Source organism: Lycium ferocissimum, chromosome 4 (genome assembly GCF_029784015.1).
Source record: "Lycium ferocissimum isolate CSIRO_LF1 chromosome 4, AGI_CSIRO_Lferr_CH_V1, whole genome shotgun sequence".
Classification (NCBI taxonomy): domain Eukaryota; kingdom Viridiplantae; phylum Streptophyta; class Magnoliopsida; order Solanales; family Solanaceae; genus Lycium; species Lycium ferocissimum.
The window spans coordinates 11233739-11252761 of NC_081345.1; the positions used below are offsets into that span (position 1 = coordinate 11233739).

At 37.1% G+C, this 19023-nt stretch overlaps 1 protein-coding gene across 1 annotated transcript; it reads left to right on the top strand.

The window, feature by feature from the left end:
* The first annotated feature begins 15740 nt into the window (after window positions 1-15740).
* LOC132053738 (linamarin synthase 2-like) lies at window positions 15741-17619 on the top strand. The gene is made up of 2 exons (XM_059445843.1): window positions 15741-16245; window positions 16673-17619. Exons 1-2 carry the CDS (start codon window positions 15741-15743, stop codon window positions 17617-17619), a joined length of 1452 nt encoding a protein of 483 aa, XP_059301826.1.
* The last annotated feature ends 1404 nt before the right edge of the window (window positions 17620-19023 follow it).

Sequence of the window (19023 nt, forward strand, 5' to 3'; positions counted from 1 at the left end):
TTAATCATACTAAAGACGTAAGGATCATAACTCGACCGCATTAAGGACACGAATATTAAGAAACATATAAGAATCGCTTACACAACATTTCAAACTCAATCACATCAAAGACATACGAACCATAGCCGACCATACTAAGGATACCAACATCAAAAGCAAATACAAATCACAAACATACTCGAAACTTAAGAATGGAGTTACCCCGAGACACAAATCATGTCATACCTTAATCCCGTCTAAGACATGCCAAAAGAAAAGAAGGGTAAGCTTCACATACCTCGATTGCTTCCTAAGCTAATCCAAACTCAAGTCTCGGTGCCGCGGGAATACTGTTTCTGCGTCGACAGTTCAATTTGTAACGTCTATAATTCTCTACTCCGATGTCCTATCAATGAACGGTTGGTTGCATTACAAACTAGACTCGACGAACTTCATTTTAGGACTTTGAACCACCTTAAAAACTCCACATATACTATGAGATATGCGCCTCCAAAGTTAACTAAAATCCGTCCCGCGTTTCTCAAATTTTCGTCGAACTTATTTTCTTCAATTTGCTCAATCCCGAAATATTCCGAAATTCTCCATACATGATATTTATCACTTATTACACTAATAATGGCCATGTTCCCGTGTTTCAAAATATTCTTCCCGATTACGACTTACGAGATCGTAATTCACCCTTTTTCTTCGTTGTTACGTACTTTCCATGGCTTGTGCCTTTCAAAACATCTCATTACTACGATGAGGTACACGTCAAACTCATGCTTTGAAAACAAGGGGTATAACAACAAGATATAATTAATGACAAGTAATCTCAACACCCCCCTCAAGTTGGAGGGGATGGAATCACAGCCAACTTGCTCAAGACAGTAGCATATTTGATTCCAGTCAAAGCCTTTGTGAATATATCAGCAAGTTGTGAATCTGTGGAGACGTGATGAAGTGAAATCAGCCCTTCTTGTAGTTGTCTCTAACAAAATGGCAGTCCACTTCTATATGCTTGGTTGTGTCATGAAACACAGGATTTTTGGCTATATGAACTGCAGCCTGACTATCACAAAAGACCTGTATTGGCAAAGAGACTTGTACTGCTAACTCTTTCAATAATCTTTCAAACCAAACAAGCTCCCCTACCACTTGCCTCACAGCTCTGTACTCAGCTTCTGTTGAGGATAATGACACAGTTGCTTGTTTCTTGGACTTCCAGCTAATGGGGCTGTCTCCCATGAGCACCAAATATCCACTTACTGACCTTCTTGAATCAGTACAGGCAGCCTAGTCAGAGTCACAATAAGCAGTGACTGTGTACTCAGGCTTATTAGATATAAAAATTCCAAATGTAGGATCCTGCTTCAAATATCTGAGAACATGATATGCAGCCTTGAGATGAGGTTCTCTTGGTGATTGCATGAACTGGCTGAGATGCTGCACACTATAGGCTATGTCCATCCTTGTATTGGTCAAGAAATTGAGCTTCCCAACTAACTTCCTATACTGTGTAGGATCTTCCAAAAATTTTCCTTCTGTGGCTTGCAACTTCTCTGTGGAATCGAGTGGGGATGTGGTTGCCTTGTAGTCCATAGAATCAAACTCTTTCAACAAGTCGTACAGTAAATTTCCTATGAGATATCAACACTCCATCATCCCTATACAATATCTCCAATCCTAGGAAGTAGTGTAGCTGACCAAGGTCCTTGATTTTGAACCGGTTGTGTAGGAAGGCTTTAAGTGAGTTAATTTCCTCCATATCTATACCAGTCAAGATAATGTCATCCACATATATGGCAACAAATACCAAAGATGATCCCTTCTTTCTGTAAAACAATGAGTAATCGCTATCTGAGTGTGTATAACCTTTAGAACACAGGCAGCTTGCCAACTTATCATACCACTGCCTGCTAGCTTGTTTCAAGCCATACAGTGACTTCTTTAGTCTGTAGACTGTGTTCCCAGCATCTACCATGAGTCCTTGTGGTAAGGACATGTATACTTCCTCATGTAAGTCACCATGAAAGAAGGCATTATTTACATCTAGCTGATACAAGTCCCACTTTTGTTTAACTGCTTAACACAACAAGGTTCTCACAGTGGTCATTTTGACCCTTTGGTGAGAATGTTTCAATGTAATCAATCCCAGCTTGTTGAGTGTACCCCTTCACCATTAATCTAGCCTTAAACCTCTCTATACTCCCATCTGCCTTATGCTTTACTTTGTACACCCATTTACAACCAATTGCTTTTTTTCCATCAGGTAATGGCACTAGTTCCCAAGTATCATTGGCATATAGTGCTTCAATTTCCTCTGTCATGGCCATTTGCCAAGCAGGATTCAAAATTGCCTCTTCATAAGAAGTAGGCTCACTCTCATGGGAAATGGTCTTAACTAGCTGCTGACTTTCAGGACACAGAGTAGTAAAACAGAACTGATGATGGTTGTGCATAGTGGAGACAAGGGAGTGAGAGTGTAAATTTGGAAGGCTGTAGTTATATTCTTTCAGATAGCTAGGTGTTTGATGTTGTCTAGAGGTTCTTCTAGGTGCAGGGTTAGGATTTGGAGGGAGTTGAATGCTAGTAGGTACACCAGTATTGGTGCTAGGTGTTGCAGGATGTGGATCAATATGGCTAGTATCAGGAACAATAGGGGGTGTTACAGGATCAGTGTGTTCATGTGCTTGTGTGATGGTACTAGGAGTAATTGGCATATGGTCTGATGTAACTGAGGGTGATACATTTTGATTCATCAATACATCATAAAAAACACTTGGTATATCAGTAGAATTGACAGAAGAATGAACAAGCAACTTCAAAACAGTGCTGAAACTAGAGCCTGCAGGTGCTATGACAAAGGGAAATATATTTTCATGAAAAACAACATCTCTAGAAACATGAACTTTCTTGGTAACTAAATCTAGTACCTTGTAGCCTTTAGTATTGAAGGGATATCCTACAAAAATGTGAGGGGTTGCTCTTGGTTCAAACTTGTCCTTACGAGTTTTCACAGTAGTTGGGAAACACAAGCATCCAAAAGATCTAAGGTGAGAATATGTTGGTTTCTTCTGGTAAAGGACCTCAAATGGTGTTTTATCTGGATGTGATGTGGTTGGAAGTCTATTAATAATGTAAGTGGCTGTTAGAATGCATTCACCCCAATATCTCATAGGCAGTTTTGATTGGAAGAGTAGTGCTCTAGCTGTTTCACTACTAAAAAACTGCCAAAAATCGACGGATAAAAAACCGACGCAGTGCGTCGCCTTTAAAAAACCGACGGACAACCGACTTCCTGCGTCGGTTTTTTACATTTCTAACTTTTTTAAATTATTTTAATTAGAAAACCGACGGACGACGTCGGTTTTTTTGGCAGAATTTTGAAAATATGTAACCGCCCAAAAAATCGACGTCCCACGTCGGTTTTATTAAAAAAAAATAATAATAATTAATATAAAACCGACATTGTACGTCGGTTCTATTTTTAAAAATATTTTAAATAATATGCAATTCAATTTGTTTTTTTAAAAAATAATAAACAATTTTTTTTAGGAAACCGACGGAAATGTAAACTTTATTTCGGTTTCCTTTTTTGTTTTTTTTTTTAATTTTTTGGTGAAATCTGGTCAAACGTGCGGGAAAAACCGACGGACAGTGTCAGTTTTGTCCGTTGGTTTTTCTTTAAAATGGTAGCAGACGGGTTTTAGACCCATTTCTTCTTCTCTTCCAAATTAAAACCCCCATTCCCCCCCCCCAAACCCTACCCGCCGCCCCCTCCCCTCCGCCCAACCCATCCACCCATTTCGCCACCGCCCAACGTCGCCGCCTGCGCAGCCCGTCCCCACCAACCCCAGACCCATTTTGAAGTTAATTAATTGAGGTTAGTTTCTCTTAAATTAGGGCTTTTAAAAATCTTTCAATTTTAGTTTTATTTGTAGATTTTAGGCCTAATGCTAATCTATTTAGCTTTGTTAAACATCATTTGCAATGTCATTAATGTTGAATTTGTGAAAAAAATGTAAACTTTATTTGACTATTTTAGTTGTCTTTTTTTTTTTTTTGGCTTGAGATTGTGTTATATTTCATGTTCTTTGTCAATGTATTTGTGTTAGCTTAGTTATCATTCTCTGTAATATTATTGATGTTGAATATGTGCAAAAATGTATACTTTAATTATGTGACTAGTTTTTTTTTTTTTTTTTTTTTTTTTTTTTTGGTTGGATTGTGCTTTTTGTTAGAATTCCATAAGTTATTAGAATTGTTATTGATCATTCCAAATTAGAATTAGTTGAGATTGTGCTTTTCAAAGTTAGAATTGTTAAGTTATAGTATTTCTATAACCTCAATACTAAAATGTAGATTTTATTTCTCTAGATTTACTTTTCAATTTTTAGAATTGGTTGGAATTGTGCTTTTCAAAGTTAGAATTATTAAGTTATAATATTTCTATAACCTCAAAACTAAAATGTAGACTTTATTTGACTAGATTTACTTTTCAATTTTTAGAATTAAAGTTAGAATCCATAAGTTATTAAAGTTAGAATTGTTATTGAGAATTCAAAGTTAGAATTGGTTGGGATTGTGCTTTTCAAAATTATATTAAAGTTAGAATTTATAAATTAATAAAGTTAGAATTGTTATTGAGAATTCAAAGTTAGAAGTGGTTGGGATTGTGTTTTCTTAAGTTATATTTTAAGTTAGAATTTTAAGTTATAATATATTTCTATAACCTCAATAATTTGTGGGTATATTTTTGTAGATGGATCGTATGTGGATGTATAGTATGAATAATAGTAATCGTGTGGGTGTACATGATGAATTTGTTGAAGGTGTTGATGGGTTTATCACACATGCAATGACACTTCACCCTTTTCAAAATGAAGGGGTAATTGGGTGTCCTTGTTCTCATTGCCGGTGTATGAAGTATTTGAAACCGGAAGCGGTTAGGGTTCATTTATATAGTCGTGGGTTTATGCGAAATATTATGTTTGGGACCGATCATGGAGAGACTAATGGGGTCAATGGTATATTTTACAATATGGTTGTCGGTGAAAGTAGTGTGTCGCAGAATATAGTCATGTCCAATATGATAGAGTTAATGATATGGTTAATGATGCTTTTGGCGTACAGTCTGGGTTTGAACTCGAGCAAAATTTTGAGGAACCTCCTAATGAAGAAGCAATGCGCTTCTATCAAGAATTAGAAGAGGCTAGTCGTCCACTTTGGGTAGGGAGTCAGCATTCTAAGTTGTCTTTTGTAGTTAGAATGATTAACATCAAATCAGATTGGACTGTTACTGAAGCTGCTATGGACTCAATGATTAAGCTTGTAGGGGAACTAGTTAGTCCGGAATTCGACATACCTAAGAGTTACTATGAAGCAAAGAGATTGGTTTCCAAATTAGGATTGTCATATGATAGAATTCATTGTTGTCCAAACGGTTGTATGTTGTTCTATAAGCAAGATGCTGATTTAAATGAATGTAAAATATGTGGACATGCGCGTTATAAGCAGACACCTAGTGGAAAGACGGTTCCAATTAAGGCGATGCATTATTTACCTATTATACCTAGGTTAAAGAGGTTGTTTGCATCGCCGAGTTCTCTCGCTCCTCACGAGATGGCACAATAAAATAGAAGGCCACCTGGTGTTATGTGTCATCCATCGGATGGAGAAGCGTGGAAACATTTTGATAGAGCTTATCCTGATTTTGCTAGTGAACCAAGAAACATTCGTTTGGGTTTGTGTGAGGATGGTTTCACACCATACTGTTTGGCCGCACCCTATTCTTGTTGGCCCGTATTTCTTACTCCATATAATCTACCGCCCGAGATATGTATGACAAGTCCCTATATATTCCTAAATTGTGTTATCCCCGGTCCTCGTAATCCAAAAGTTTTGATTGATGTCTATCTACAACCTTTGATTGATGAGTTAAAACAATTGTGGTGTGAAGGTGTAGTGACATATGATATATCAACTAAGAGCAATTTCAATATGCGTGCTTCTTTGATGTGAACTATTAATGATTTTCCTGCGTATGGGATGTTGTCTGGTTGGATGACTGCTGGAAAGCTTGCTTGTCCTCATTGCATGGAAACTAGTAAAGCTTTCACTTTAAAACATGGCCACAAACATTCATGGTTTGATTGTCATCGTCAATTCTTGCCTATGGATCACCAATTCAGAAAATGAAACAAGCATTTAGAAAGAATAAACCGAAAATGATCCCCCACCTCGAACATTGTCGGGGAGAAGAAATTTGGGGGAGGGTTTGTCACTTGCCTAAGGTCACGAAGTTGCCCCTTATAGACTACCCGGTTATGGTGTTGAACATAATTGGACTAAATGAGCATATTCTCGGGAGTTACCGTATTGGAAGGATAATCTTCTACGGTATAATCTTGATGTGATGCATATTGAAAAAAATTACTTTGATAATTTGTTCAACACTGTTATGGATGTTAAAGGCAAGACAAAAGATAACCCAAAAGCTAGATTGGACCTAAAGGAATATTGTAGGCACCCTGAATTGAACTTGCAAGAGTTAGCGAATAATAAACTGTTCATGCCCAAGGCTAGTTTTTCATTCACTTTGGAGGAGAAACGACAGATTTGTCAATGGGTTAAGAATTGCGGATGCTAGAGAGGTATCCGTCTAATTTTGACAAGCGTGCTGATATGAATGAAGGAAAATTGATTGGTATGAAAAGTCATGATTGCCATGTTTTCATGGAAACTTTGATTCCTATTGTATTTAGCCGCCTACCGTAAAGAATATGGAAACCAATCACGTAGATAAGTTTGTTCTTCAAGGAATTATGTTCTAACACTTTGACGGCGTAGAAAACCTTTAAAGAATGGAAATGAATATACCAAATATTACAACTAAGCTTGAGAAGATCTTTCTATGTGGATTTTTTGATGTGATGGAACATCTTCCCATTCATCTTGTACAAGAGGCGCGCCTTGGAGGCCTGGTTCAAACTAGGTGGATGTATCCTTTCGAGAGGTAAGTAACCAAACTTACTAGCTCTTTCTTTAACAGTATTTTGTTAACTAATTACTGTTCCTATTGATATTAAGCATGTGTGCAAGTGACCATTGGCAAATGCAAAAAATTGGCTAAGCAGAGATCTAAGATTGAAGGATCTATTTGTGAAGCGTATCTTGCAAAGGAAACAGCGCAAGATTGTTCATATTATTTTGGAGAGCAAGTGTCGTGTATGAGAAATAGGCCCGACTGTAATGATGAGGGTGGGGTTGATCATAACTACCCACCAATGTCCATCTTTAATCAACCAGGACGAGGTTCTAAAATGCCTCCAAAACGAACCCTGAGTAGTATGGAGAGGTAATCAGCTGTGACACATGTTTTACTCAATTGCCCCGAAATTCAAGTATATATTCGTGAGTGTCGAATTATGTTACCGAATTAAATGGGTAATCGATAAGGGTGACACTAATGAAAATCTTGCATATGTCGAGCTTACTTCGTAGAACTTGAGGGCGATGAAGCCATATATTCTAAGTTTTCCCATTGGCTGTACGATTTTGAAAGTGTGGAAATTCATTGCATAATTTCAATTAAATGTAGGCTACATAGAAGTTATTGAATTTTAATTTTCCTCCTTATTATATAGGTTTATCATACAGGAGAACATTCCCAATTTGTGAAAGATATAGCTCTTGGACCAGTAATGAAGTTAGGACAATGAAAAAGTACATTGTTAATGGCTACAAGTTTCAAACCGAAGAAGTTTCTCAATATAAGAAGACAAATAATAGTGGAGTGTGCATTAAAGGCGATGCCGATGGTAATGTGTAATTGTTGATTATTACGGTGTCTCCGTAGGAGATCATACAACTTAAGTATCCGTGTTACCCTAAGAAGAAGATAACATTATTTCGGTGCAAGTGGTTTGATCCAAGCCAAAGAGGTACAAAGGTGAATCGTCAACATAACGTAATTGAAGTCAAACACACAAGACAATACAATCGCTATGATCCCTTTATAATTGCACAAAATGCTAAGCAAGTGTATTATGCTCCATATCCTTTGCGTAGGATAAGGCTGATTGGTGGGTGGTTATAAAGACTAAGCCTCGTGGGGAGGATTGAGGTCGATAATGCATTAGACGTGGCGTATCAAAATGATGTACGCTTGTTCATCAAACGGTTGACACGTAGTTAGAAAATACTTTGGAACATCCTCAACACATATTAGAAGAAGTTGATGAAGATGATGTAACTATCATAGAAAATGTTGAGGAAGAATCGACCGATGGACCTGAAACAAACGATGAGGAAGAATCATCTGATGAAAATGGAACAAGCGAGGATGAGTGGGAGGATAACTAGTTGCATGTTAGTTTATTCTATACTTGATAATAACACAATTCTATACTTGTTAAATTTTTACCTACGATCAATATATCATTATTGAGTTATTAATTTTATGTATGCATGTCATCAGGTGGTAGTGATCAAGGTAGAGGTAGAGGTAGAGGTAGAGATAGAGATGGAGGTACTAGTAAGAGAAAAGATAAGAGACCTATAGATCCTACAACTACTATTAGTCAGTCTATTCCGTCCGCTCCACATATGCGCCTACTCCGCCTTCTTTTTTATGCCTCGGCTCTTCTATGTGCCCGCGGTCCGGTCGGTGGGTCTTTGGCTTCCGCACCACCTCCGCCGACATCATTTACCTATCCTACTTCTATACCTATACCTATGTATTTCCCACCACGTGACAGATCTCCTAACACATTGGCCACTTTGTCTCCTTCTCCTTCTCCTTCTCCAAATGGTACACCTCCAAGTGTATCTAATTTGTGCCTTAGAGATAGCAGCTCTGAGCCTGAGTCATTACCATCCAACCAGTCTCAGACCCATCTTCGTCCTCCCGCACACACTCCCTCGTTCCCGCACTCGCACCGCTCCTATACAAGCACCGATATATCATGGTTTACATCCGGGAGATAGAGATGCGATGGGTCAAATTTTCATCGTGCCTGAGGGAGTTGGGTAAGTTTGTCTTTTATTAAGTTTTCCTAAAGTTTTTTTCATCTTAATCTAATATGCATTAAATTTTTTAACTGCAGGTTCTATCCAGATCACGACACTACAAAAGTCTTGTTGGATGTTGTTCGGAGGCTTTATGGCGATCATTTTTATACTTCATGGAGTGAAATCCCATATGATACTCGACAGCTATGTTCGTAGAGTTTAACGTATGCATCTTATTATACATTTCATAACTTGAATTTACTTTTATATAAATCATCTAACATTAGCTATTTGATTTGCGGATGTATTGTACATGGGATCTAATGGACAATGATAGGTTGCTTTGCAAACTTTGAGAGGAAGGGGAGTGCAAGGTTGTCTCGATTGGTTTTCGAGGGCTAGAAGGTATATGAAGATGCCCCAATAGCTAAACGCTGAACAGTGGGAGAAACTTAAGGCATATTGGCGAACTCCTAAGTTTATTGCCAAGTCTGAGCAGGCAAAGGCTGCCTGTGCATCCCAGAAAGGTGGCTCTTTGCACACTGCGGGTGCAAGAAGTCAGGGGCACGTGGCTAGGACAATGGTAAGTAATTTTATACTTTTAAAGTTACCTACGATCAATATATCATTATTGAGCTATTAATTTTATGTTTAACTTTTTTTTTTCGCGTAAAAGCTACGGGACAGATGCCAACTCAGGATCAGCTATTCCTAAAGACCCACACAAAAAAGAAGAAGCATGAGTCGGATCCGACCGTATGGGTTGAGGACAGGGCTCGTAATTCCTATGTAAGTGATAATTTTATTATTTAAGTAATTATATATAAGTTTAATTATGATATATTCGTTATATACTAAGTTTCATTTTTTAACATACAGACGCAATTTATGGATGATGTGGACTAGTACAGCCAAACTCAGCCTGAGCATCCGAGCCATCCTCCACCGGAATTAGAGATAGATTTTTGGTGTAGAGCAGTTGGGGGAGTACAAAAGGGTAGAGCGTACGGTCTAGGTCCAAGGAACAACTTAAGTCGCCTTCGGTCATGATTGTGAGGTGAAGGGTCTTCTCGACAAGCCGAGGGAGTTGATGGTGTTCAGGTCGCGCCTATGGCGCAACAAATTGCTGAACTTAATAGGAAATTAGTCGAGACCGAGGCAAAAAGAATTGAGGAAAGTAACACCGTGAAAGCGAGCCTTGAATCGCTAATGGCACAAGTTAAAAGCCACGTTGCATGTGGACAATTTGGTGTGCCCCTCCCCCCCCCCCCGTAAAATGACGATGACGGTGATTTCGTAGCCCGGACACCGATGATCAACTGTAGTAGTTTGGATTTAGTAATGGACTTATGTTTTAACTAGTTAATGGTACTTTTGGTTGGACATTTAAATATTTCGTAACTTTGAAGGTCTATTAAGATCGTATTTGATGTGTTTAGATAGTGTTTGATGTGTTTTATTATTACTTAGGGTGATTTTATGTGTTGTAGCTCTTTTAGAATTGATTTGGAGCATTTTAATGCTAGTTCTGAGCAGCTGTTGGTACTGGTTTCTGTGCAGGTGTGGTTGCAGAAAATGCATGATTTGCATGCAGGAAATTTTCCAGAAAACCGACGCAGTCCGTCGGTTTTCTGGAAATTAATTTTGCAAATTTTCCAGAAAACCGACGGAAAACCGACTCAGTCCGTCGGTATTCTGGAAATTAATTATTACATTTTATGAAAAAACCGACGTACTATGTCGGTTTTTATTTAAAATAAAAAAATTTAAATAGAAAACCGACGCAATGCGTCATTTTTTTTCATAAAATATATATTATTTTTATATAAGATAAAAAAATCAGAAATTAAAAAAAACGACCCAGTTCGTCGGTTTTTTTTAATTTTTATTTATTTTTTAAAATTATTGAAAACAACCCGACAGACTACGTAACCGACGTGGTCTGTCGGTTTCCAAAAAGCGAGGCTATGAAAACCGATGGACCGTAAAAGGTCAGTTTCCCGTCGGTTTCATTAAAAAAACCGACTCGGTCCGTCGGTTTTGGCTGTCAATTTTTCCCCTTTTTTTAGTAGTGTTTCCAACAAGTATTTATGTTTTCTTTCAACAATCCTATTTTGTTTGGGTGTATAAGGGCATAATTTTTGGTGGATGATTCCTTTTTCTTGGAAGAATTTGGTGGCTTCTATGTTGACAAACTCCAAGCCATTATCAGATCTTATAGTTTTTAGGTGAACATGAAATTGAGTCTCTATTAGGGAGACAAAAGCTTTCCTTTGTTTGTAGAGCATTGCTTTTGCATCTAAGTAGCTGTGTCCAGGTAGATCTACTATGATCATCTACCATGGTTAAAAAATAGTGGCATCTATCATGTGTGGGTATATGATAAGGACCCCATAGGTCAACATGTTGGAGTTCAAAAATTTTGGTAGATGCAGTAGTACTATCTTGGAAAGGCATTCTAGCTTGCCTTGCCATGGGACATATGGCACATGTGAAAGGTTGTTTAGAGGAGAAGTTTACAGGTATAGTGTGGATGCTCCTCATCTTTACAAAAGGTACATGGCCCAGTCTAGTGTGCCATAAATGTTCAATGTCATCATAATGAAATGCAGACAAAGAGGAAAAACTAACAGAAGTAGAATTAGAAAGGGAAGTAAACACAGGACTAACAAAAGTAGAATTAGAATTGCAAGCAAACACAAGACAGAATTCTTTATTACATGGTGCTGAGTATTTTACAATAGAAGATGGTGAAGTCCTGTCACTTCGGATCAAAGAACCATCAGAGTTAACAGAAGAAAAAACATTACAACTGTTAGGAACATTATAACTATTAGATGTAGCATTGAGACTGTTACCAGCAGAAGCCAAGGAACAATTATGACACCTTAGGCATAAGAAATATAAACCATTCTTGGCTCTACCAAGTTCCTGAGGGCTCTTCAGAAAAGGGCCCTGCAACAAACAAGAGTAGACAGTAAAGCTAACTATGCCTTTGAGTTGCAAAGCCAAGCAGTGAACAGAAATCAAATTGAATTTGAAACTAGGGACAAACAAGACCTTATACAATGTTAAAGATGGATTCAAAAAGGCATCCCCAATCTCAGTTACTTTGACCTTATAGCCATTCGGTAGAGTCACTAGGAAAGGATATGGTAAAAGTCTAATGTTTCTCAGGTTAGTTTTGGTAAAGGTCATGTGGTGAGTTGCTCCTGAGTCTATGATCCATGAGCCAGCAGTTAATCTAGAGCATTTACAAGAAAGATCACCAATTTCATTAATGGAAGAGTAACAACCAAGTATACCTGCTAAATTTACAGCACCATCACTATTGAGCATGTTATCTGCTTCAGCTGTGCTATTCCCATTTCCATGTCCAACTTGAAGAGTTCCCAGCAGGTTCAGCAACTGAGCATATTGCTCTTTTGACAAGTTCACTGGCTTTCTAGACTCAGAAAGTTCCCCATACAGATTGCCCTCACTATCAGAAGAATGGACATAAGCTGCAGCACCAGTACTCCTTCCTTTTGTGAATTTGGAATTATTTGGATAACCATGCAGCTTATAACACCTCTCCTTTATGTGACCAGTTCTTTTACACTAATCACAGAACAAGTTTGACCTGCCTTGTGGGTGAGGATTAGCATTCCGACTACCTCCAGAAAAATTACTAGAACTAGGACCTCCTCTGTATGTATTTCTACTGGAACCAGAACTAGATGCACCTGCATTTCCCTTGTAGGAGTTGTAATCAGTCTTAAAACGAGATACATTTAGTGAGGTTGAATTTAAAGCACCATGGTTTGATGGCTTTATTTCCCTTTGCTTCTCTTCTTGAAACAGTATAGAAAAAGCTTGTGCCATGCTAGGAAGGGGATTCAACATCAAAATGTTTCCCCTTATGGCAGTGTACATCTCATTTAATTTAATCCCATGAGAAAATGTATGAGCCTTCTGTCTTGTTCAGTCTTGACCAATTTGATCTTACCACCACATGTACACACACAGGTGCACTGAGCATTAGTGTCAATTGTGTTCATTTCCTCCCACAATTTCTTCATTTTGTTGTAATAACCAGTGATATCCAAGGTTCCTTGAACTAAATCATTTATCTCTTTTTGTAGTTGGTACAGTTTACAACCATTCGTTTGATCATACCTATCCTCTAGTTCTTCCCATAACTTCTTAGCATTATTGACATATTGGAGACTATCTCTCAATTCTGAGGACAGTGAGTTCAAAATCCACGAGGTGACCATGTCATCACACCTCTCCCATTGCGTGTAATTAGGATCCTCTAAATCAGGTTTTCTAATTTTGCCACTGATAAAACCTGTTTTATTTTTAACTGATAAAGCTCTACGAACAGCTCTTCTCCACGACCTATAGCCAGTGCCATCGAAAATTGCAGGTAACAAAGTGGATCTTGTAATTTCAGATGGATGCATGTATAGAGGACTGGTGATGTCCACACCATCAGTAGCAGTTGCAGAGGTGGAGTTGTTCATTTGTGTTATAGTGTTTGGAAGATCAATCATGATTGTTTGAGAGAAATGAAGAATATGTGTGTCTCAACAATCCTAAGGAAGAATGAATATACGATTTCCAGAAAAACAGCTAACTGTGACTTTGAGCTAAGAAGAGAAACTATCAATCGATGTATCGCACACTGAGAAATGATGAAACTTAAGCAAAAATTGTGATGCTAAGTAAAAATAGCAATCTAAACAGAAAAGAAAACCGCTAATTCGATCGTCAATCACAATTTCCCAAACAAAACGAATACGAACCCTAATTTTACCAAAAACCAGAATCGAATGAGAAATTCATCAATTACTTACGAATCTCATCAGTGCGGAATGAAATTAGATCGAGCTGTGCTCTGATACCATGTCGAGAAGTAGCAATGAAACAAGAAAAGTTAGTGACTCGATTAATGGAGCTCGAAGCTAAGGTGAGAGATGGAAGAAAACAGTTATGGAAACCATGAACTGGGGAGAATATTTTGTGGAATCAATTCATTGATTTGTAAGAAGTGAGTATCTAATACAATTCGTGTGTGTATATATACACAATCCAAAAATATCTAGAATCAATAACTACCTAACCGACTTTGCCTGCCACGTGGACTACTTAATAACAAACTAGACTTGATAACAAAACTAATCTAACTAAACCAACTTAATACAAGATATAATTAATGACAAGTAATCTCAACACAACTCATACTAAGAAAATCATCATATTACGGTATGGCCACGATACTTTAAATTTAAACTGTACACACACTACCACTAATTAAGGCTTGTTCGGTTCTCTATTTTCCAGTTGATTGTTCTAGTAGCCCGATTTGGTTTTGTGTTCTTTTGCTAATCATGTTTTGTGTTCTTTTGCGAATCATACCCCAAAGTTAAATAACTGATTTTGTACAAAATTCATATATATATATATATATTGGATCTTTCCTGACTTTTATACCATACTGAAAAATAATCAAAATCCTGAATATTTAAACTGATATTAACACCTAAAGATGAAATAAATCAAAGAAATTTTAACTTTATCTGTCCGATTAGAAAAAAAAATCCATTTTCCTTCCTTATGCACAAATAAGCTAAATATGTGTTGTCAACAATTTATGTTCCTAATTCCGGTTAAGCAGCTTTCCTGGGCTATTGATTCTACACTAAAACTCTTTTAAACGTACTAGTATTAACGTTGCTGTTTTTGGTACCCTGATTATGGCTTTTCCTTCGACTAATAAGCAATCTCTAAAAATTGTAATGCGACCAAAAGTTTTAATTATACTCGAAACGATCAAAAAGTTGACCTCTGCAAATAAATCACCAACAGCAAGTGTTAGAGGTGGCAAATGGACGGTTTGGATTGATGGGTGGGTCAAAATAAATTGAATCAATAAATGAGCCATTGTCCAACTCCGATTGAGATGAGCGGGTAAAGAGAGGTTGAACTATTAAATAAGCGAAGTACTAATCTTCCAAACTTAAGCGGGTTGAGCTGGTCATGTATTCACGAGCTAATTTTAGCACCTCTCCTCGAAGCATGTAATGGACAAGAGACAAGGTATATACTGATTAATTAGTTAATTAGTACTATTTGCTTATAATTATTGCAATGAAGTATATACTAGGTATATTTTAATATTTAATACCTAATACTTACGAATATTTTACTAAAAGTCTTGAAGAGCGAATTATGATGCTTGATGACAGATAATACTAGTGATCTTATTATTGGCCATTATTTGCTTTACGTGACGTGAACTTCCCAACTTGTAATTAGGACAAGGAGGAATCTATTGGAATCAGTTTCAAGGATTCCTTTAAGAATGCGCACAGAAGAGGAATCAATTCGAACAGTACTAATTAATACATTAGAAAATAAAATGTCAATGATAAGGAACATGTAATGCACACTTGAGCGGACACAACACATAGTTGTCTTTATTTCCTTTACTTTATTGTGTAAAGACTTCCATTATTATTATTATTAAATAAAAAATGGAGCTGCTACGTATCATCAACCTAGCAGTGGTTTTAATAAAATAAAATAAAAATGTAATGCACGCTTTAGTCAACTTGATGGAAAGTCCAACAAAGGAAATATGAAGGACAACCATACATAGGCATCATTTTAGCTCCTTATAAATGTCATAGGTATAAGCCAAGAAAACAGGAACTTGCAAATATAGTTACTTTACTAAAATAGCAAGAAATAATCTAACAATGTCTTCAATTGATGTAGCAAGAAAGCCTCATGCTGTTCTTCTCCCCTATCCATCACAAGGCCATGTTACACCTATGATGTCACTAGCCAAGCTTCTTCATTCAAGAGGCTTTCATATAACATTTGTGAACACTGAATTCAACCACAACCGTCTGATTCGATCCAAAGGCCCTAATTCAGTGAAAGGTTTGCCTGATTTCAAATTCGCGACGATCCCAGATGGAATGCCACCATCGGATGAAAACGCGACTCAGGATATAACATTGCTTTGTGACACAACTCGAAAAACCTGCATGGTTCCGTTTAAAGAGCTTCTTACTAAGCTCAATGATTCTAATCCACCAGTTACATGTGTAATTTCTGATGGAGTTATGACATTTGGGATTAAGGCTGCTCAAGATTTGGGCATTCCGGATGTTACTTTCTGGACTGCTTCTGTTTGTGCCTTCGTTGGATATTTGCATTACCGTGAACTTATCAAGAGAGGAATTTTTCCATTCAAAAGTAAGCAACTTCTTTCCTTGGCTTTCTATGTTTTCATTCATTGTTTGGGTGTTTGTGGTTCGCGGTATTATTTGTTTGAGGGTCACTTTCCATTCCCCTACATAAGGGGAGTTAGGGACCTTTTGCCTCGGGGTAATTCTGCCATGTGTGGGTAAATGGCAAGGGCGGACCAGTGTAGTATACACATATAAATTTATAAAATACTACATATTTTTGTTTTTTTAGTTCGACTATTTTATTTAATACGAATCCAAATATTATCAGTTTGTAAATGAAGGCTAAATACGTATTGGGTTTTCATGTCGATTTGATTTGATTTTTCGCATTCCTTGGAACACCCCTGAATATAACTGATTTTCATCTACTTGTCCATAAGACAAGAAATTCATTTCACTATTATTAAAATGCTACGCTCCGTGTAATGCAGATGATGACTACCTCACAGACGGCACTCTTAACACACCAATAGACTGGATTCCTGGCATGAAGGATGTTAAACTCAAAGATCTTCCCAGCTTTCTTAGAACCACTGATCCTAACGATATCATGTTCGATTTCATGGGAGAGGAAGCTCAAAATGGCCTCAAAGCTTCTGCCCTAATGTTCAACACATTCGAGGAATTCGAGCACCAATTGTCACAAACTATAGTCTCAAATTTCAATTTCTCTAAAATTTACCCGATAGGACCACTTCCCTTATTGAGGAGGCATGTCCCGGATAGCCAAGTCTTATCGTTGAATTCAAGCTTATGGAAACCGGACGCTAATATCTTTGAGTGGTTAGATAACAAAGAAATTGACTCTGTTTTGTATGTAAACTATGGAAGTGTGACAACAATGACCAGTGATCATTTCTTGGAATTCGCTTGGGGCCTTGCGAATAGCAAGCAACAATTTTTATGGATAGTTCGTCAAGATATTGTCAAGGGTGAATCAGCCACATTGCCTGAAGAATTTCTTGAGGAGATTAAGGATAGGGGAATATTAGTCAATTGGTGTGCACAAGAACAAGTGCTAGGACACCCGGCTGTGGGTGCGTTCTTGACTCATTGTGGATGGAACTCGATGATGGAAACCATATCTGAAGGTGTACCGGTCATTTGTTGGCCTTTTTTTTCTGATCAACAAACAAATTGTCACTACTCGTGTGAAAAATGGGAGATTGGGATGGAAGTTAATCATGATGTGAAACGAGAAGAAGTCGCGAAACTTGTGAACGAGATGATGATAGGGGAAAAAGGGAAGGAGATGAGGTCGAAGGCTAGAGAGTGGAAGAAGAAAGCTGAAGAAGCTACTGCTGTTGGGGGATCATCTTTCGAAGGATTTCTCAAGTTAATCAAGGAGGGTCTTCATTACAATGGTCTAGACCAGTAACTGAAAGTTCAAAATTGGTATGATGCAATTCACGGTTGTTATGAACAATATTTATTTATTTACTAAACGGAAATGTTATTTAGTAGTATGAAATTTCGAATTTCGGTTATGGATTGTAAAACCAAAAAAAAAAAAAAAAAAAAAAAATCATGCATAAACTTACTCCATGATTTTAGAACTTTACGATCTTTAACATAAAAAATAAAGAATCACTCATTTATAAGGAAACTTACTTTGATTTATGATGAATTCTTAAGATGAAAAGAATAATAACATTTCAAGTACTATAAGGAGGTTGTGGTCTTTTTACTTCACTCACTGTTATTCACGTACTGGTATTGATGAAGAAAACTAAACTTTCTTTTTCACTTTACTTCTGATTACTATAAGAAAGACAGGAGTGTTGCGATGGAAGATCTAAGACGGTGACTTTAAGTTGTTCTTCTCTATCTTCTCTTTCATAATGTGAACATTTTTCCTCTTCTTCCACCTACAGTTGGTCTGTACATTGCTTCATTAGGTCCATGTTCAAGCCCCTTGAGTTCTCTTTTTGCAGAGAAGCATAACATACTTTATTCAATCCATCGGACTGCTAGAAAATAGGAAAATATAATCCAAGAAGAAATGGCTTTAAGGTGAGAATAAATCGATTTTCCTTAAAGAGATATTGCTAGTATACAAATTAGAGATTATACAAGAAATTCCCTTCAGGATACAGCAAAGCTCGTGTTTATACCTGCAGATTTTTCTATGCCACTTCACGAAGAAAGGCCTTATTTATAGAGTTAGACAAGTGACTATTCGGAATAGTCATCTTGTTTCATAAACAAACATGTTCATTTAAATTCATATTTTAAATAAAATATAAAAATACCAAGACTTTGAATATATAAAGTCTTCAAACTCTTTTTGCCTTCTGTCGTGGGAGATCCCACTTTATATATATTACAAACTATCTAACAATCCACCCTAGTTTGTAATATTTCTTATAATATCATGCATACCGGAAAGTATCTTATAATAGATTTGAATTTTCCATTAGTGTAAATACTTTAAAGTTCTGACGAAGTTATTAGTATTCTTAAAGATTTGAACCACAACTCCATGTGTCAAAACCGAAAATATCACACACATAATATTATTTAGTAGCTTAGAAAACTTAGTATTTGCTTTAGCGTGTTTATGGCCATGTGCTCATCCTGATTCCATGAATACTTACAAAACCAACCCTCTAAGTCTTGCGCGAAGCGGCACCACTTCAATATTCATATAGGTAAAATTAGCTACTATGTCCCTGTTACCAAAGACATTTACTAATTTCATTAAGAATAAATTCAACCTCTTTTCGCAATAGTTTGCACTATGTAGTTTGTCATTATGCCCCTGTTATTACATACATTTAAC